General features: G+C 40.5%; 1 protein-coding gene across 1 annotated transcript in view; it reads left to right on the top strand.

Moving 5' to 3' along the window:
• The window catches only part of OSBPL11 (oxysterol binding protein like 11), a 38265-nt gene that overhangs the window by 20497 nt on the left and 3143 nt on the right, over positions 1–14625 (top strand). The window contains exons 6-12 of the mRNA XM_062498073.1: positions 835–1036; positions 4797–4942; positions 6921–7061; positions 9032–9530; positions 10894–11080; positions 13580–13762; positions 14364–14517. Coding sequence (XP_062354057.1) covers positions 835–1036; positions 4797–4942; positions 6921–7061; positions 9032–9530; positions 10894–11080; positions 13580–13762; positions 14364–14517 — 1512 coding nt within the window. The remainder of the gene's footprint in view (positions 1–834; positions 1037–4796; positions 4943–6920; positions 7062–9031; positions 9531–10893; positions 11081–13579; positions 13763–14363; positions 14518–14625) is intronic.

Raw genomic sequence — 14625 nt, 5'->3', positions numbered from 1 at the left:
CTGCTGCTCTGCTAAATCAATCTGTCCTTACATTTACCTTCACTACCAGAACACATAATAATTGCAGATTAGTGTTGTCCACTTACATGGATGCTGTTTTTTGTTCCTCCCCAGAAAGGGGACTAGCAAGTGTAGGAGTTTGCTTTCATCCCTGTGATTCAAAATCAGGTAATATTTTGTTTCTGTGAGTATAAAGAGGAAAGTGCTGCTTGATGGCTTGTGTGCTTTGCCCCTGTACCTCATATGGGCAGATGTGCTATTGCAGATTCTGTGATTTAGGGGTGTGGAGCTCTGTGTGAAGGAGGAAAAGAGCTTGGGGGACAGCAAGGGGGGCAACGACAACAGGACAGGACAGCTGCAATTTGAACACAGAATGAAGGTGGAAACCCTGCTGGCTTTTCTTCCCTCTCTGCAAAGTAAATGCTGAGATAGTGATAATCAGTGTGGTGTCAGTGCAAACAATAAATGAAGATCCTTTATAGTTTGAATCAAAATGAGAAATACAGATCTTTTCCGTTTAAGTACCGTACCTCTGATTGTAGGGAGGGAAAAAATATTGATACCCACAGACAGCAGATCCTATTCCAGGGTGTGCAGAGCACAGAGCTTAATTACTTCTCGCACAGAGTGCATGTGGCTGATGTCTTGTGGCTGACTCTGTAGTAGTAATAGTTCTCATAGTAAAGAAAAAAAAAGTACAGTTAATTTTACATGTATCTGTTACCTTGCAGTTTTATTATTGTCCTGAAACCATTTGGGATCCTCTGTGTGCACAGCTGAACAGGTATCACACAACACTTCTAGCAGCTGATAAATGACTGTTGTGTTTGACAGATGATGTCTCAGGCTGAGGGCCAGCAGAGAGACTTGATCAGGAGCATAGAATGCCTTCCTGCCTCTGGTCACCTTTCATCCTTGGATCAAGACCTATTGATGCTCAAAGCAACTTCCATGGCAACCATGAACTGCTTAAATGACTGTTTCCATATTCTCCAGTTACAACATGCTTCTCAGCAAAAGGGATCCTTACCAGCAGGTGGGTATAGGTGCTCACAGAGAGCAGAACTCTGTGACAAATCCCTTCCTTTCAGAAATGTCCATTCAACTAACACGTTGGCAAAGGAAACTGCTGACTGTCTGGTTTCTTGTGAATTTTTCCAGACCCAAGCTTGTTTTTGTTGGGTGGAACTCTGTGCCTGTTGAATATGTATTTTTTAATTTTTTTTTTCTTTTGGGAAATCTGCGGCAGCAGCTTCATAAATGTAACATCTAATTGTTGTACGACATCTTACAACAGAATAAATTACATAAGGCACCCCCATATGAAGGCTGCTTTTGGGATGCAGCTGTAATACTGGAGGGGGAATTTTATGGAATTGCAGATTCTAGGACATTGTAGTGTCCACTACAACTCTTCCAAATGTTATGCTTTTTCCATTCTTTTTTTGCATACTGAAAACCTATTATAAGTATTTACGTGTGTGTAACTTTCATTTCCAGTTAAGCATTAAAATAGAGAATTCTGAATTTATGCTGGTTGTTACTAACACTGTCTAAATATCAGTATTCTTGTTTTTAGTTACTAAACCGTGGTCTAAACACAAGTGTTGTATTCTATTCTGAGGCCAGAATGGACTTGTAAGTCAATGAAAATTACTTAAAGTTTGAGAAAAATAGAAAATCTCTTTTAATAAACAACTGACCACCCCAACAAACAAAAGCCAAACCCTACTGCTCTTGGGTGTGGAATATGTGTATTCACAGGCAGCAGACAACTTTGTTGCCACATCTGCACAATTGATCACTTATATGCAAGCAAGAGCTTAGTGGAATTGTTCTACCTGATTCAGTGCAGTGTATGAAACTGAACATGGTCGTGGTTGTTTGTAAATTCTTCTGCATCTTACTGTGCCTTTTTTCATGTGTTTACTTTGTGGCATTTTGTGAGGTTTATAGGATTTTCAAATGCTCTTGCACAACAGATAAGTAGATATAGTAAGTATTTAACAAAGTACACACGTAAGTTGTCTGTCCCATATTCCTATCTGTTCTATATTCCTCTCCTATTTCTGGTGCCTGCTTTGTCAGGCATATTATTTCAGAGCTGTAATTAATTTAGCTTCCAAGATGAAAAAAAATGTTATATAAAAATATTAAAACTATATAATTTTTTTTGTGATTCTGAAATCACCAGACATATTAAAAGAGAATATGTGAATAGATTGAATTCAATTTTTGCTCTGTTTCAGTTCAAAATTTCATTTTAAACAAAAACCTGGATGGCAACTCTTGAGATATTTGTCTGAACTCTGAAGTTGTGCTGAAAGAGCTCTTCCTGTTGTCTGTTGATGCCTAACTGTGGGAGATGCACATCAGAAGTATTTTTGTTTTGGCATTTTCACATATGCCCTACTAAGATGATTTTTTGACTTGTATCTGGGTATATAAGTAGGGTCCAATGAGCACCACTGTAATAACTAAAGAAGATAGTTTTGGTTTTGGGTTTTTTTGACAAGTGGTGTAGGTTTTTAATTTTTTAAAACATGCAGGGAGAAGTTTAATTCACTGACTGCTATTCAGTTGGTATCTGCCTGTTCTGTCCAAATCTAAAAATACTGCTTCAACATGTCCAAATCTTGAAGATATCCAGTGATATCCTGGGGAGATAGATAGAGAAGAAAGGATCAGCAGATTGGAGGATGCATTACTGGGGCCAGAGTTAAAAAGAGACCATTAACAGAATGCATGTGTCTTTCTTCAGCCTTCCATCTCTTCCCTGCTGTGGCCTCGAGACACTGTAATACATTTGTTCCTTTCAAAGATTTCCAAGAACTTCTTTAAATAATTTTTTTAAAAAATCCATTTAGCTTAGATTTTTCCTCTTGACTAAGGAGGGATACTTCTGGTTCAACTGGTGGAGCAGGCTTAAAAACCAAGGATTAGAAATAATGTAAGAGTGCCAGTTAGATGACAAAAAATCCCCAATGAACAAAAAAAAGGCAAACGAAAAAAAAAGGTCAGGAGACTGAAAATACTGCCCCAAGTAAAAGTGTATTCTGATTCACAGACCTAAAGATGAACAAGAAAATTCCACCTATTAACTTTTCCTAAATTCCAGTCCTAAGTGGTATGCAACAGTTGCAGCTCTTGAAGAAAAATGTAGGAAGTGAAAACTCAAGAGGTCTGCTCTGTACCAAGGAGGAAGTGCTGACAACTGTTTAAAATGAAATTGGTGAAGACTCCAGGGGAGGAGGATGTCACAAATAAGGAGAATGGCTTTGTGCCTATGCAAAATAACTTGAGAGCAGATTTGTATATGCTTTTCCAGTGAAGGAGAAGTCTTAAGGTGATATCTTGTCCATTCACAAATACTGAAACACAGCTGGTAGCTCAAATCTTCCAAAAACACCCTCTTAACAGCAGAAATTAAACAGAAAATGTAATAAATAAGATCATTTTTGTGTAGCTGCTAGAAAATATGAATGGGAGGTAAATTCAAGCTAATACAGAGGCAGTGAGTATGGATTAAATGCAGCCTAGAATATGCAGTTAGAGATTAGTGTATTGAAAGTTATAGCTTAGAAAGCAGATGTCATGGAGAGGTTTTTAAGACAAGTAAAACCTTTATAAAAAGGTGTGAGGGCAACATTCTGAGCAACTTAGTTTTTTACTTTGAAACTTCGGTTTAAATAGCTTTAATTTAGTGTGGTCAGGAATTCTTGTTTCTTATGATGTAGTGGATTAATGAGTAATTGATGATGAAAATAAGCTACCTAGCTGTGGAAAAGTTGTCTCAATAGCAAAGCTGGACTTTTTTCCTGCCCCAGTATTTTCCTGTTGGATATGCTGCTGTTCATCTGAATTAAGCTTACTCTGCCAGTTTTGGTTGAGGATGTGACCTAGTTGCAGTTGGTAACAGGGGTCTGGAAATAAAGTATTGTGTATCATATGGGAAGAGACAACAGACACCATAGTATAGGTGTCTTAATATAGGACAGGGAAATGCTATCTGGTGGTAGAAATTCAGGTTTCCTAATAATTTCTGTGTTTGCAACCCAGTCAAGATGGTTTGTCAGTTTGTGTATTCTTCAGTAAAAACTGATTGGAGTCACCTGTACATTTATTGCCCTTTGAAAAAGAATGGAACATTTGTATTATTAATGAGGAACCTGACCGTTCTGATAAATTAACTGGGAGTAACTAGAGATGCTGGAATCATCAGGTGGGTAATAGCTTTCCAAACCCTGTAGGCTTGGTTTTGTTGTTTTGGTTTTTTTTCACAGCTATAATTTATTCAACAGTGTGTGCCTGTCTTCTCTGCAGCTGAGAAAAGACAAGCACCCTCTCCAGAGAGAACAGTGGCAACAAAACTTCTGCTTTAGGTCTTTTTAGTCTACAGAGCTGGGTTTTAGAAGCTGATAAATGGAAAGCTGTTTTGTTTTGTTTTGTTTTTTAATTTTTGTACCACTTAAAGGAAAGTGTAAGGGCTGTTTAATATTCCCATGATAATGGGCTCCTCCTGTAGTGTCTGATTACACCTTTCATGACACCAACTAGTTTCTCCAGTCCAAGTTGCATGTATTACAGCTCGCCAATCCCGGTGTTTGTGCTAATGATCACTGAAGGTGGTGTCTCATTGCACCACCTTTGTTTAGTGGCTGCTGGAGGCATTGGCTGCAGGAGGAATTGGCTGCTTACAGCTTATTCCATAAAAAATAGTTTTTTTGTTGGAAACTGCTTTTTACTGACCTTGCAGAGGATGAGCAAGCTTCAGCGCAAACTTTCCTTTGCTTCAGGAACGACAATCAGTTGGTTGGAACCGAAGGTCTCCCTTGCAAACCACTTCAAAAATGGAGCAGCTCAGAATTTCCCAGCAGAGATAAACAAGCCAGCATCTGTCAGAGAAGAGCAGTCCATTGCAGAGCCCTGCCAGCTAACAAGGGTAAGGTAATGTGACATCCCGTTTCTGTGGGGAATTCTTCAGAGGAATACCTGTAAATGTTTCAATCATATTGTGTGAAAATTATTTAATTATAGTTATTCTTATACTTTTGGTTAGCTGTGTGGGAAGAGGAGTGAGGACAGTTGCAGTAAATGAAACTCTCTACCTTGTTTATTCAACACATTTTTGCTGCTTTATGTAACTTGCTGTCAAGTGGAGGGAACTAGTTGGGGTGGTAATGCAAGGCATTGAAATAGGTTTTTTGCACTTCATTATTTACTTCTTTTAGATAAAATGTGAGGGAATACTGCATAACTGAAATTTGTGACTTTCTCAAAATAGGCCCAAGAAGAACTGCTTAAGCAGACAAAAGACAAAATTGTAGGTCTTCAGCTATTACATTTCCCTTTATTTTCTAGGTCTTATTGCATCTGTTTTTCTTAATCTGAGCAACTTTCATCATTTGACTAAAGGGTGGCTTAATGCATTTGAAATACAGTTACAGTCTGTATCCTTTTCAGCTACAGTCTGTATCATTATAACTGACAAAATGGATTTGAATTGCAAAACACTGAAGTAAAAAACCTGCAGGGATTATGATGAAGAGCATGTTTTCCTAACTAAGCTAGAAAATCATAATTACATCCTCTTTATGCTAGTTTGTTTCACACAGTTGTTTGGCTGAGACTGCGTTACTGTGAAAAGATAATGTGCTGTTCTATGTCTCTGCAATAGCACTGGGCTGTCTTAGAGCAAAATTGAAATGGAAAGGATTTTTTTCAATTGCTATAGTTTATAGATTTTTAAATGGGTCAGAGTAGTTACGACTAAATTATAAAAAGATGAAACAGAACTAGGAGCTTTCAACTAAATCACTTAATTCCTTCCGTTCAGTAATTAAGCTAGTCACAGTTTGAGTACTTAATGTATTTGAGCTATGACTGGTGTTATCACTCCCCATAGGTATTTTCAGCGCCCTTATTTCTGAGAGCAGAACAGCATAGCATCCTTGGAAAGGAGTCACCTCTGTGATACTGCACTTACCAGGATTTGAGCTCTGTGTCAGGGCCTGGCCCCCTGGTTTTGGTGGTTGAGTGTTTATAAATCTGCCTTGAGCCAGGGCAGCTGCTCCAGGACAAAGGACTTGGCACAGGCATATTGCTGCCTTCCCCTGGCATTCAGTGCCTCTCTCCTCTGCATCTGCCTCCCTCCAGCTGTTTGCCCCAGGAGGATGCTGCTCAGAGCCCTAGGAATGCCACCATCCCTCCTGCCTGAAGTGTTTGACTTTCTACTTGGGCTGCTGTGGTTGTTAAAACGGTGCAGACATAATTTCTAGTCTGTCTGCTTTAGTTACACAGACACCAGCACCTGCAGTGTGTCTATGCCTGGGGCTTTGTTATTTTATTGAAACTACTCCAAGTTACTTTATTTCTTTTGCTGTTACATATTTGCACTCGCAGCAACGTGATAATGCTTGTGAAGCACAGCTTGTAGATACCAGGCGTGATGGTAGTGGAGGAACTCATGAACAGAACTAGTCTGATACAGCCTTTGGATTCGTGACGGCAGCGCTGGAAAGGCTGAAGTGGTCTGGAGGTGGAGGGGGTTACTGAGGTGGTTGGAATTGCTGCTAGCTTTTGGTTTGCTGTTTCTGTGTATGTGTTAGGTGCTTGACATTCTGTGAACTCACAAAACTTACAGGAATTTCTTTTAAGCTTTTTTCTTTTTTTTCCATAACCCGAATGAGACAGGGTGAGAAATCTGAGCCTGAATTATCCAGATGGAATCTGCACTGAGTTATCTTAATATCCATTCAAATTCTTCAGCTGTTGTTTATCTTGGGAGTAGATTCCATTGTGTACCTCTCTGCAGGGGTTTATTTAGTCCTTTTTTCATACATAGGCAGTTAAATACCATATGAAGTCCTTTTTGAATACTAAGTTACATTCTTGAGCAAAGTTTATGGCTCTTATTCCAGGAACCTGAAGAAATAAATCCAGATGAGGAGCTGGAGGATATCTGTGATGATAAAGAAGATGACCTAGGAGCAGTGGAAGAGCAGCGCAGTGTTATCTTACATCTTTTGTCCCAGCTGAAACTTGGCATGGACTTAACAAGAGTAAGTAACTGAAGTGTGAAGACTGGCTGCAGTAAAAATGAAGAATCATTTAAAATTCAATTAATTGAACAGCATTGAGTTTAGTATGAAATTGTTGCCAGTAGCAACATCAGGTCCCAAGATTTGATGTCCCAGATTGAGACAGGTTTAGGTGAAATGTGCTGGCTCTGTCTTTTCTATTACCTTCCCTTTGTGTTTTCTACTGTGTTTTTGTTACCTTTCCTGTAATGGCCTGTCTTCTTTCCAGTGTTTGAACGTTAGTCTTTTTATGCTGTTTCCTTCAGCCTTCTCATATTTTATTTTCTGCTTTCTTTCCATGATCTCTTTTTTGTCTTGATAATGCTTTTTCACACAACTCGTATAACCCTCCACCTATGTCCATAATGCTTCTGAAAAGAAGTTGTCTTTTGGTTCCCCCTTATCTATCTTTAGATGCCTGTTTAAGCCTCTCTCCTATTCTCATTTTCTGTGTTTGCTCACAAGCAAGCAAGACTGAAGTTGCACTGGAGAGAATTTGATTTAACACTTAAGTGCAGATCTCAAAAGCAAGCAGCTTGGAAAAATTAACACTCAGGTGCTATTAGACAAACTGGGCAGCAAATCTGGGAAAATCAGGCTGCTACCAGCTTATGTTCAATTCATTCCTGTAAAGGCTTCTTGCCATAAGTACTAGGCACTTTGAAATCAAGAAATGGATTTTACAGTAGCATGCAGTGAGAAAAACACTATCTTTTGGAATTGTGGATTATTATTTTTTTAAACCTATGTTTTTTGAGCACTAGCTACGTAGCCCCTAGAAACACTTGTATTGTGCAGCTTATGTTTCACAGCTTGAGAGGGAAAATGAAAAGGTGGTGTGAACAGGCCCTGCTGGCTGTGGATCAGATGTAACCCCTGCTGCTTAATGAGGAACTGATTAAGTCACTCTATCACTTACAGTGAAGATTGGATTTAGGATATCTTCTTCTCTTAGTTGAAACAAATTGTTGAGCCTGTGTCCAAGTTGTGACTTTTGGCTGTGTGGGGAGAGGTTGTGCTTATTTCAGAGGAGGCAAAGCACTGAAGTGGACAAACCTGACTTCAAAACAGGTAATGAAGTTGTTGGAATTGTACTTAACTCAGTATCAGGATACTGATCTGAAAAGCCACTTAATACTCAAGGTTGATGTTGCAACAACATGGCAAGTGTGTTCAGTCTAGCTTGAATGTCTATTAAGTGTTATGTCTGTGCTTTTTGTCTTTGAATGCAGCTGATTTAAGTGGGTTGTCTTTATCCCATGGTTAAGATACTCTGTGTTGCTGTGTACAATAGGTATGTCAGTTATGTGAGTTTAGCTATGTGAGGCTTGTTCCCACTGCAGAGAAGGAAAACACTGATGATATATCCACAGCCTTTCACTATAGGGGATTTCCCTTGGTTCAGGATTGCTGGTTTTTATAGTTTTGAATGTAACTGTGAAAATATAAGGTACCTTTGCTCAGAGGCACGGGATCAACCCATCCTGTGCTGCTTCTCATGGATGCTTGTCCTAGTGGCTGTGTGGAGAGATTCTGCAAGCTCTCCGGAGCTGACATAGCTTCCTAGCTTTCCTCTCCATTAGATCATACCTTTCCTAACTTCTGCTCTGAACCTTCTGAGTTCCTTCATGCTAATTTTCTCTCTCACAGGTATATGGAACATATTGTTTCTCTGTAGCTCTTTCATGGTTTTTGGGGATTACCTCATACACAGTCCCTTTCAATCTCTTTAGACCTACTAGTACTCACTGGGCTTTTTTCTCCTTGTAAATTGCTTTTCTGGAAGTTCCAATCACTCTATTTTTCTTGCATTTTACAAGAGGAACAAGAAAATGCACTCTGAAAGTGTGGTGTCCCAAACAGGACAGACTCCTCCTCCCAAGGATTTCTCTTACAAAACACCCGTCTCTGTTGTCCTTACTAGATCCTTATGGCTTTTCTTTTATTTTCAGGTGGTTCTTCCCACGTTCATTCTGGAGAAGCGGTCGTTGCTGGAGATGTACGCGGACTTCATGTCGCACCCCGATCTCTTTGTCGCCATCACGAACGGCAGCAGTCCCGAGGAGAGGATGATCCGCTTTGTGGAGTATTACCTCACCTCCTTCCACGAGGGCCGCAAGGGAGCCATTGCCAAGAAGCCCTACAACCCCATCATTGGGGAGACCTTCCACTGCTCCTGGAGGATGCCCAAGAGCAACGTGGCCACCGATGCTGGTACCGACTCCTCTGCTCACACCCTCTCGGAGCAAGGAACTCTGCCTAAAGATCTGGAAGGCCAAGCAGAGCCGGACTATTACACAGTGAAATTCGTAGCTGAGCAAGTGTCCCACCATCCTCCTGTCTCAGGGTTTTATGCTGAGTGTGTAGAGAGGAACATGTGTGTCAATGCCCACGTCTGGACAAAAAGTAAATTCTTAGGAATGTCAATAGGAGTGACGATGGTTGGTGAGGGTAAGTGTAAATTCTGTCCTTTGTTCATTTCAGAAATTTGTTAAAATACTGTTAATTTGATAGCAAATTTGATGTTATAGTTAAAAGCTACAAGTTGTCATTGTAAACAGCAAATTTTCATGTGGGAGGAAAAAATAAAGGTTTATGCTTTGCCAAAAATCAGGATTATATTTGGAAATAAAATATTGACTTCTAAGCCGAAGGTCAGTTACCGTGATGTAAACTGATGTTTATTAATTAATTTGCATCAGACATTTATTAAGTAGAAGTGTTGTTGCATTTCTCTGTATTGCACTTGATCTTCCTATGCACATTTTGATTTTCTTTAACTTGAAAAATTGGGTCCTTTAGGGACAGAGAAGGGTAACTGCCCTCAACCTGTAATTTTCCTTGAGCTATTAGTATTTACTGTGCAAGATGAGACAGCCTCTCCCACTCTGTGTCTCCTGTGTACTTTGTCCAGTACCTGGGGATTCCAGGCACTTTCATATAAACTACACTCTGGGGAAGGGAATGACCAAGGGAATGCCAGGGTATGTGAAAGGCACATCTTTGTCTGTATAGGTAATTTGTGAAGTTGATATCCCTTGTGGGATCTTTCTCAACTCATTTTTTTTTCAAAATTTCCCATGTTATTTGTGCTGATGTCAGACACCCAGGGGTACTGTGCTCCAGAGGCATGGGCTGGGGCAGGTAGCAGTTAGATGTTGTGATGTGTTCTTGTAAGGACGAGAGGGAGTTCTTGTGCTTTTGGTTTCTTTATAGGAATCAAACCCACTAATCTTAAAGCCCAATGAAAAAATCTAATATTTAATAAGATTCTTGGCATGTACTGCAAAAGCTGCTGTTAGGAAGGAGTTGGGTTTATCTTGGCAGGGAGGTGCAGTGAGGAGAATTCTCTGCTACCTGCCTTCAGATTGGATAAGGTGTATCATAGAATGGGAAAGCAGGAGTATTATACTTCCTCAGGATCTGCAGTTCAAGGAATTCATTTGTGACTTCCTTTTTTCAGAGTAAGTCTTGTCTTGCCGTGCTCCAGAGCCATCAGTAGGAGTGACCAGCCCTTCTATGCACTACTGAGAAGTATGTGCATAGCATGGGATTGTACTTCATGGAACAGTATTATTGAGATAAATGTCTTTTCCCAAAAGAGATTTAAATGCACATTACTCAAGTTAGTACTTCCAGGAAAATATTTGTATCTAGAATCTAATAAATGTTGTTCTTGTGTGGGTTTTTAAATTTTCTTTCTTTGTTTGAGGGGCTATGCGGAAGAGTAACCAGATGTAGTATTGACTCTGTTTCAACAACTTGTTTGGCTTTTAGAAAAATGGTTTACAGATTCTTGTGTTTCTTTACACAGGTGTCTTACATCTCTTGGAACATGGGGAAGAATACACTTTCTCTCTGCCCTGCGCGTATGCCCGCTCAATTTTAACTGTTCCTTGGGTAGAGCTGGGAGGAAAAGTCAACATTAACTGTGCAAAAACTGGGTATTCTGCAAGTATTAACTTTCACACCAAGCCCTTCTACGGTGGCAAATTGCATCGGTGAGAACATTTTGTATGCTTGAAATGTGATTGGTCTCACTTTTGGAGAACTGAAGCTTACATGTAGTTCTGTTTCACTTGGTGCAATTTGAAAGTGACTCATCATTTGGGGTTTTTTTCCATGGCTCACAGTGTATCTTCCACTGTGCAATAGCTGCTCTTGTGTCATAAGAGATAAGTTAGAGGAAGTAGTTTTACTTCAGTGATTTAATTTGGAAACTGTTTTGTTATTTTTCTCTCTGAAGTTAGTCACAGATGTAGAGGCTTTTTAAAGAGAGATCTGTTCAAGGTACTGTAGCAATTGAAAATTTGACATGGTGATGATTGGACATTGCCAAAAGAATCTCTTGATGGGAAGCAGGAGTGTTGTCATGGTTACTCAGAGCACACAGGAGTTGCTATGGCAATGGTATGGATTTTTTTGTAGAGTGACCCTTGTTGTTAGACCTCAGCTGGATGTTGGCTCCTTGGTCCTGTACCTCTTTATCTAGATGAAATAGAGGATAATGATAACAGACAGCAAGACATGTATCAGTCATGCCAAGATTACAAATAAGTGCCAGCAGTTTTTTATCACTAGTGCAGGTTCAAGCAGATACTATGGTCTGCAGTGCTGGCAGTGGTTGTGTGTCAGAGCAATGCAACCTGGAGAAATACAGGTGATGAGTGTTTAATGGAGTTCAGTACTGTGCCTCAGTAGTGCATGATACAACTTTGTTTACTTACAGCTGAGCAGAGGCAGTAATTTTGAGATAGATATTAAAATCCTGGATGTCAGTATCATCATGGAAAAAATCAAGCTGTTAAAGTTGTCAAGAAGTAACTGCAGAGTCTGACCAGGCTGATCTCTGGCATCCTGTGGATTCAGGCTGTTCAGAGATCTCTTGGGAGGAGGACGGGGACTCCTCTATGTGTAATAGCTTTGTTGAGGTGTGGAAGTCACAGGATGAGAAACAGCCCAAACTCAAGGCTGCTTGCTTGTCAACTGCTCTGTCTGCTAATTTTTGTAATGGAAAACTGTGTGAGCAGCACATACTTATCAGTCTGGCTTTTTAAAGATATTTCTCATAAGGTTAGTTTAGGTTTGAGCTGCTGGACCATTATATGACAGAAATCCTGGCAGCTGCCTCCTGCTGTGAGCTGGCTGTGAGCCTTCCCCCTTGCCCTGGAGATTCCCTGCAGGTCTGCTTTGGCTGGCATCCAGTATCTCTGTGCTGTAAGGTCTGACCTGTGATACTCATTTCATTGCTTGAGATAAATTTCTCTATTTTGATGCTAGGATTGGGGAGAATAGGTAGGTGCAGGCATAGTGGGAAGTGAACCCACACACCAGTGTGTGGAAGAAGGGAAGTGGCACTTGTGTCCTGTGCTCCCTTTTACTCTGAGTGTAGCACTACACAAGGTGGGTGCACAGAAGTGCTGCTTTCCACTCTCCAGGATGCAGTTCAAAGGACATCAGAGCAAGCTGGTGGTGTGCAAGTTAGCTGTCCTCAGCTGCACACAATGGAAATGTGGAAGGAGATGTAACCTATGCTTTGTGTAAGCACTGATGAAATGCAGGAGGGCTGGAAAGTGGTGAGTTTTAGGGAGGTTGTGTACAGGTAACTGTAGTTGATTGGAGCTAGAGATAGTATCCTTTGTGAATCCTGCAGCACCTTACAGTTGGAAATGTCTCAAGTCTGGTTTGCATAGTGTGCAGACCCTTTTATTTCTTTGTATCTAGGAGAGAAGTTCTGTTTGGGACTGGCAATTTGCTTGCCAAGCATACTCAAAAACTGTGTCAGGATGAAGTGGGTGTCAGGAGGTCTTTGTACAGGTCTTGGAGCTGAGAAGAAAAATATGCATCAGTGTGTATAATTATGGTGATACTTGAGCATTATGCAACACTTTGAATGAAATACTGCCTGTCAGAAAGGCATTTTCCTAGTCTTGTTATTGGCAGAGGTTTCTGTGGAAGAGACAGGGAACAAAAGCAGTTTACCTGATTCCTAGTTTCCTACCTTGCTTTCTGCCTTGGCATGTCTGCTCCTTATGTGAGCAACATGAAAATGAGACCACCTACGTAAGAAGGTTGAAATGTAAAGATGCGAGATGAAGCACCAGCAGGTGTGATATATATTGTTGATAAAAAGTTTAGTTTTTATTTTTTAAGTCGGAACTGTATATCTGATGTGATACTTCAATTGGAAATGGTCAACTGCTTGTTCTATGTGAATCAGCTTGTTGTGTAAGTTTCTTTTTTATTTTTGTTTTCCTTAAGAGGCTTGAAACAAGCTGAAGACAAAAATGGAGTTTCCTGGGTAACATGAAGAGAACTAGAGCAGCGAGTGAAAGTCACTTTGCACTTTGAGCTTTTCCACACAAATGGAATTCAAATAACTAACATTTTCCAAAGCAGTGTGACAAGTTTGCAAACTCATTCAGAATTGAGTGATTATGCAAGGAACAGTCCTCAGGTTTCTTCAGCCATGGCTTTTTAAAAATAAATTTCTTTCCTAGAGTCACAGGTGAAGTGAAGCAGAACATGATGAACACGGTGGTGTGCAGAGTGCAGGGAGAGTGGAACAGTGTGCTTGAGTTCACCTACAACAACGGGGAGACCAAATATGTGGACTTGACAAAGCTCTCCGTGACAAGAAAACGAGTCCGGCCACTGGAGAAGCAAGGCCCCTTTGAATCTAGGTAGAGTATGTGTTTGCTCTTGCCTTTTGTCCTAAGCAGTCTGATCAGTGCCTTAGGGATACCTGCAAATGTAGATGGTATTTGTGGATTGTGCTTAGCAGCAGTGATCCTAATTTTTTTATGTTTTCTAAAAATAAAAATCAAGAGGAAAAAAAAAGTGCAAAACCCCAGTGCAGGCACATGGTTGGTTGTTCATAAATAGGAGGCAAAATAGAGGGGATTTTTGAGTTCACAAAGTGCTTACCAGAGAACAGAATATCCCTGTTAGTTTTGTTTTTACCAGTCAGCTGCACAGCAGGGCAGCTCCTGACATCTTCACAAGAAGCTGTTTCTTGAATAACACTTCCAATAGCAGCTTTAAAGGGTTTGCAAACAGACATTAGATTAGCACTGCCAGAACCTCAGAGCCCTTCCTACCTGCTCCCAGTTGCTGGTGTAGGTCTAAGACTTGTCCATGAGCCTTCCCTGCACTGCAACTCTGACCTGGGCTGGTTTGTCATGTCTAAATGGAGAGAGTGCTCCTGTTCCACAGTGACCCTGCAGTTTGAGGTGGCTGGCTGGGAAGCCTTTGGAACAGTGAAGTTACCAGTTTATTTTGTAGGAGGCTGTGGCAGCACGTGACAGAGTCTCTGCGGGATGGAGACATCGATAAGGCTACAGAGCACAAGCGTGCCCTGGAAGAACGGCAGAGGAATGAAGAGAGGCTTCGTGCTGAAACAGAAACACCTTGGTGTACTAAATACTTCCTCAAAGATGTAAGTTTCCAAGCAGTTATCTGCTACTGGTGAAGGTAGAAGCAGAGCTGTTATGCAAGCAGGAGCACATATGGGTCTGAGTTCTATCAGAATATTTATTTAGCCTTA

The sequence above is a fragment of the Cinclus cinclus genome, chromosome 9, assembly GCF_963662255.1.
Source record: "Cinclus cinclus chromosome 9, bCinCin1.1, whole genome shotgun sequence".
Classification (NCBI taxonomy): domain Eukaryota; kingdom Metazoa; phylum Chordata; class Aves; order Passeriformes; family Cinclidae; genus Cinclus; species Cinclus cinclus.
This window is presented reverse-complemented; position numbering and strand designations above follow the sequence as displayed.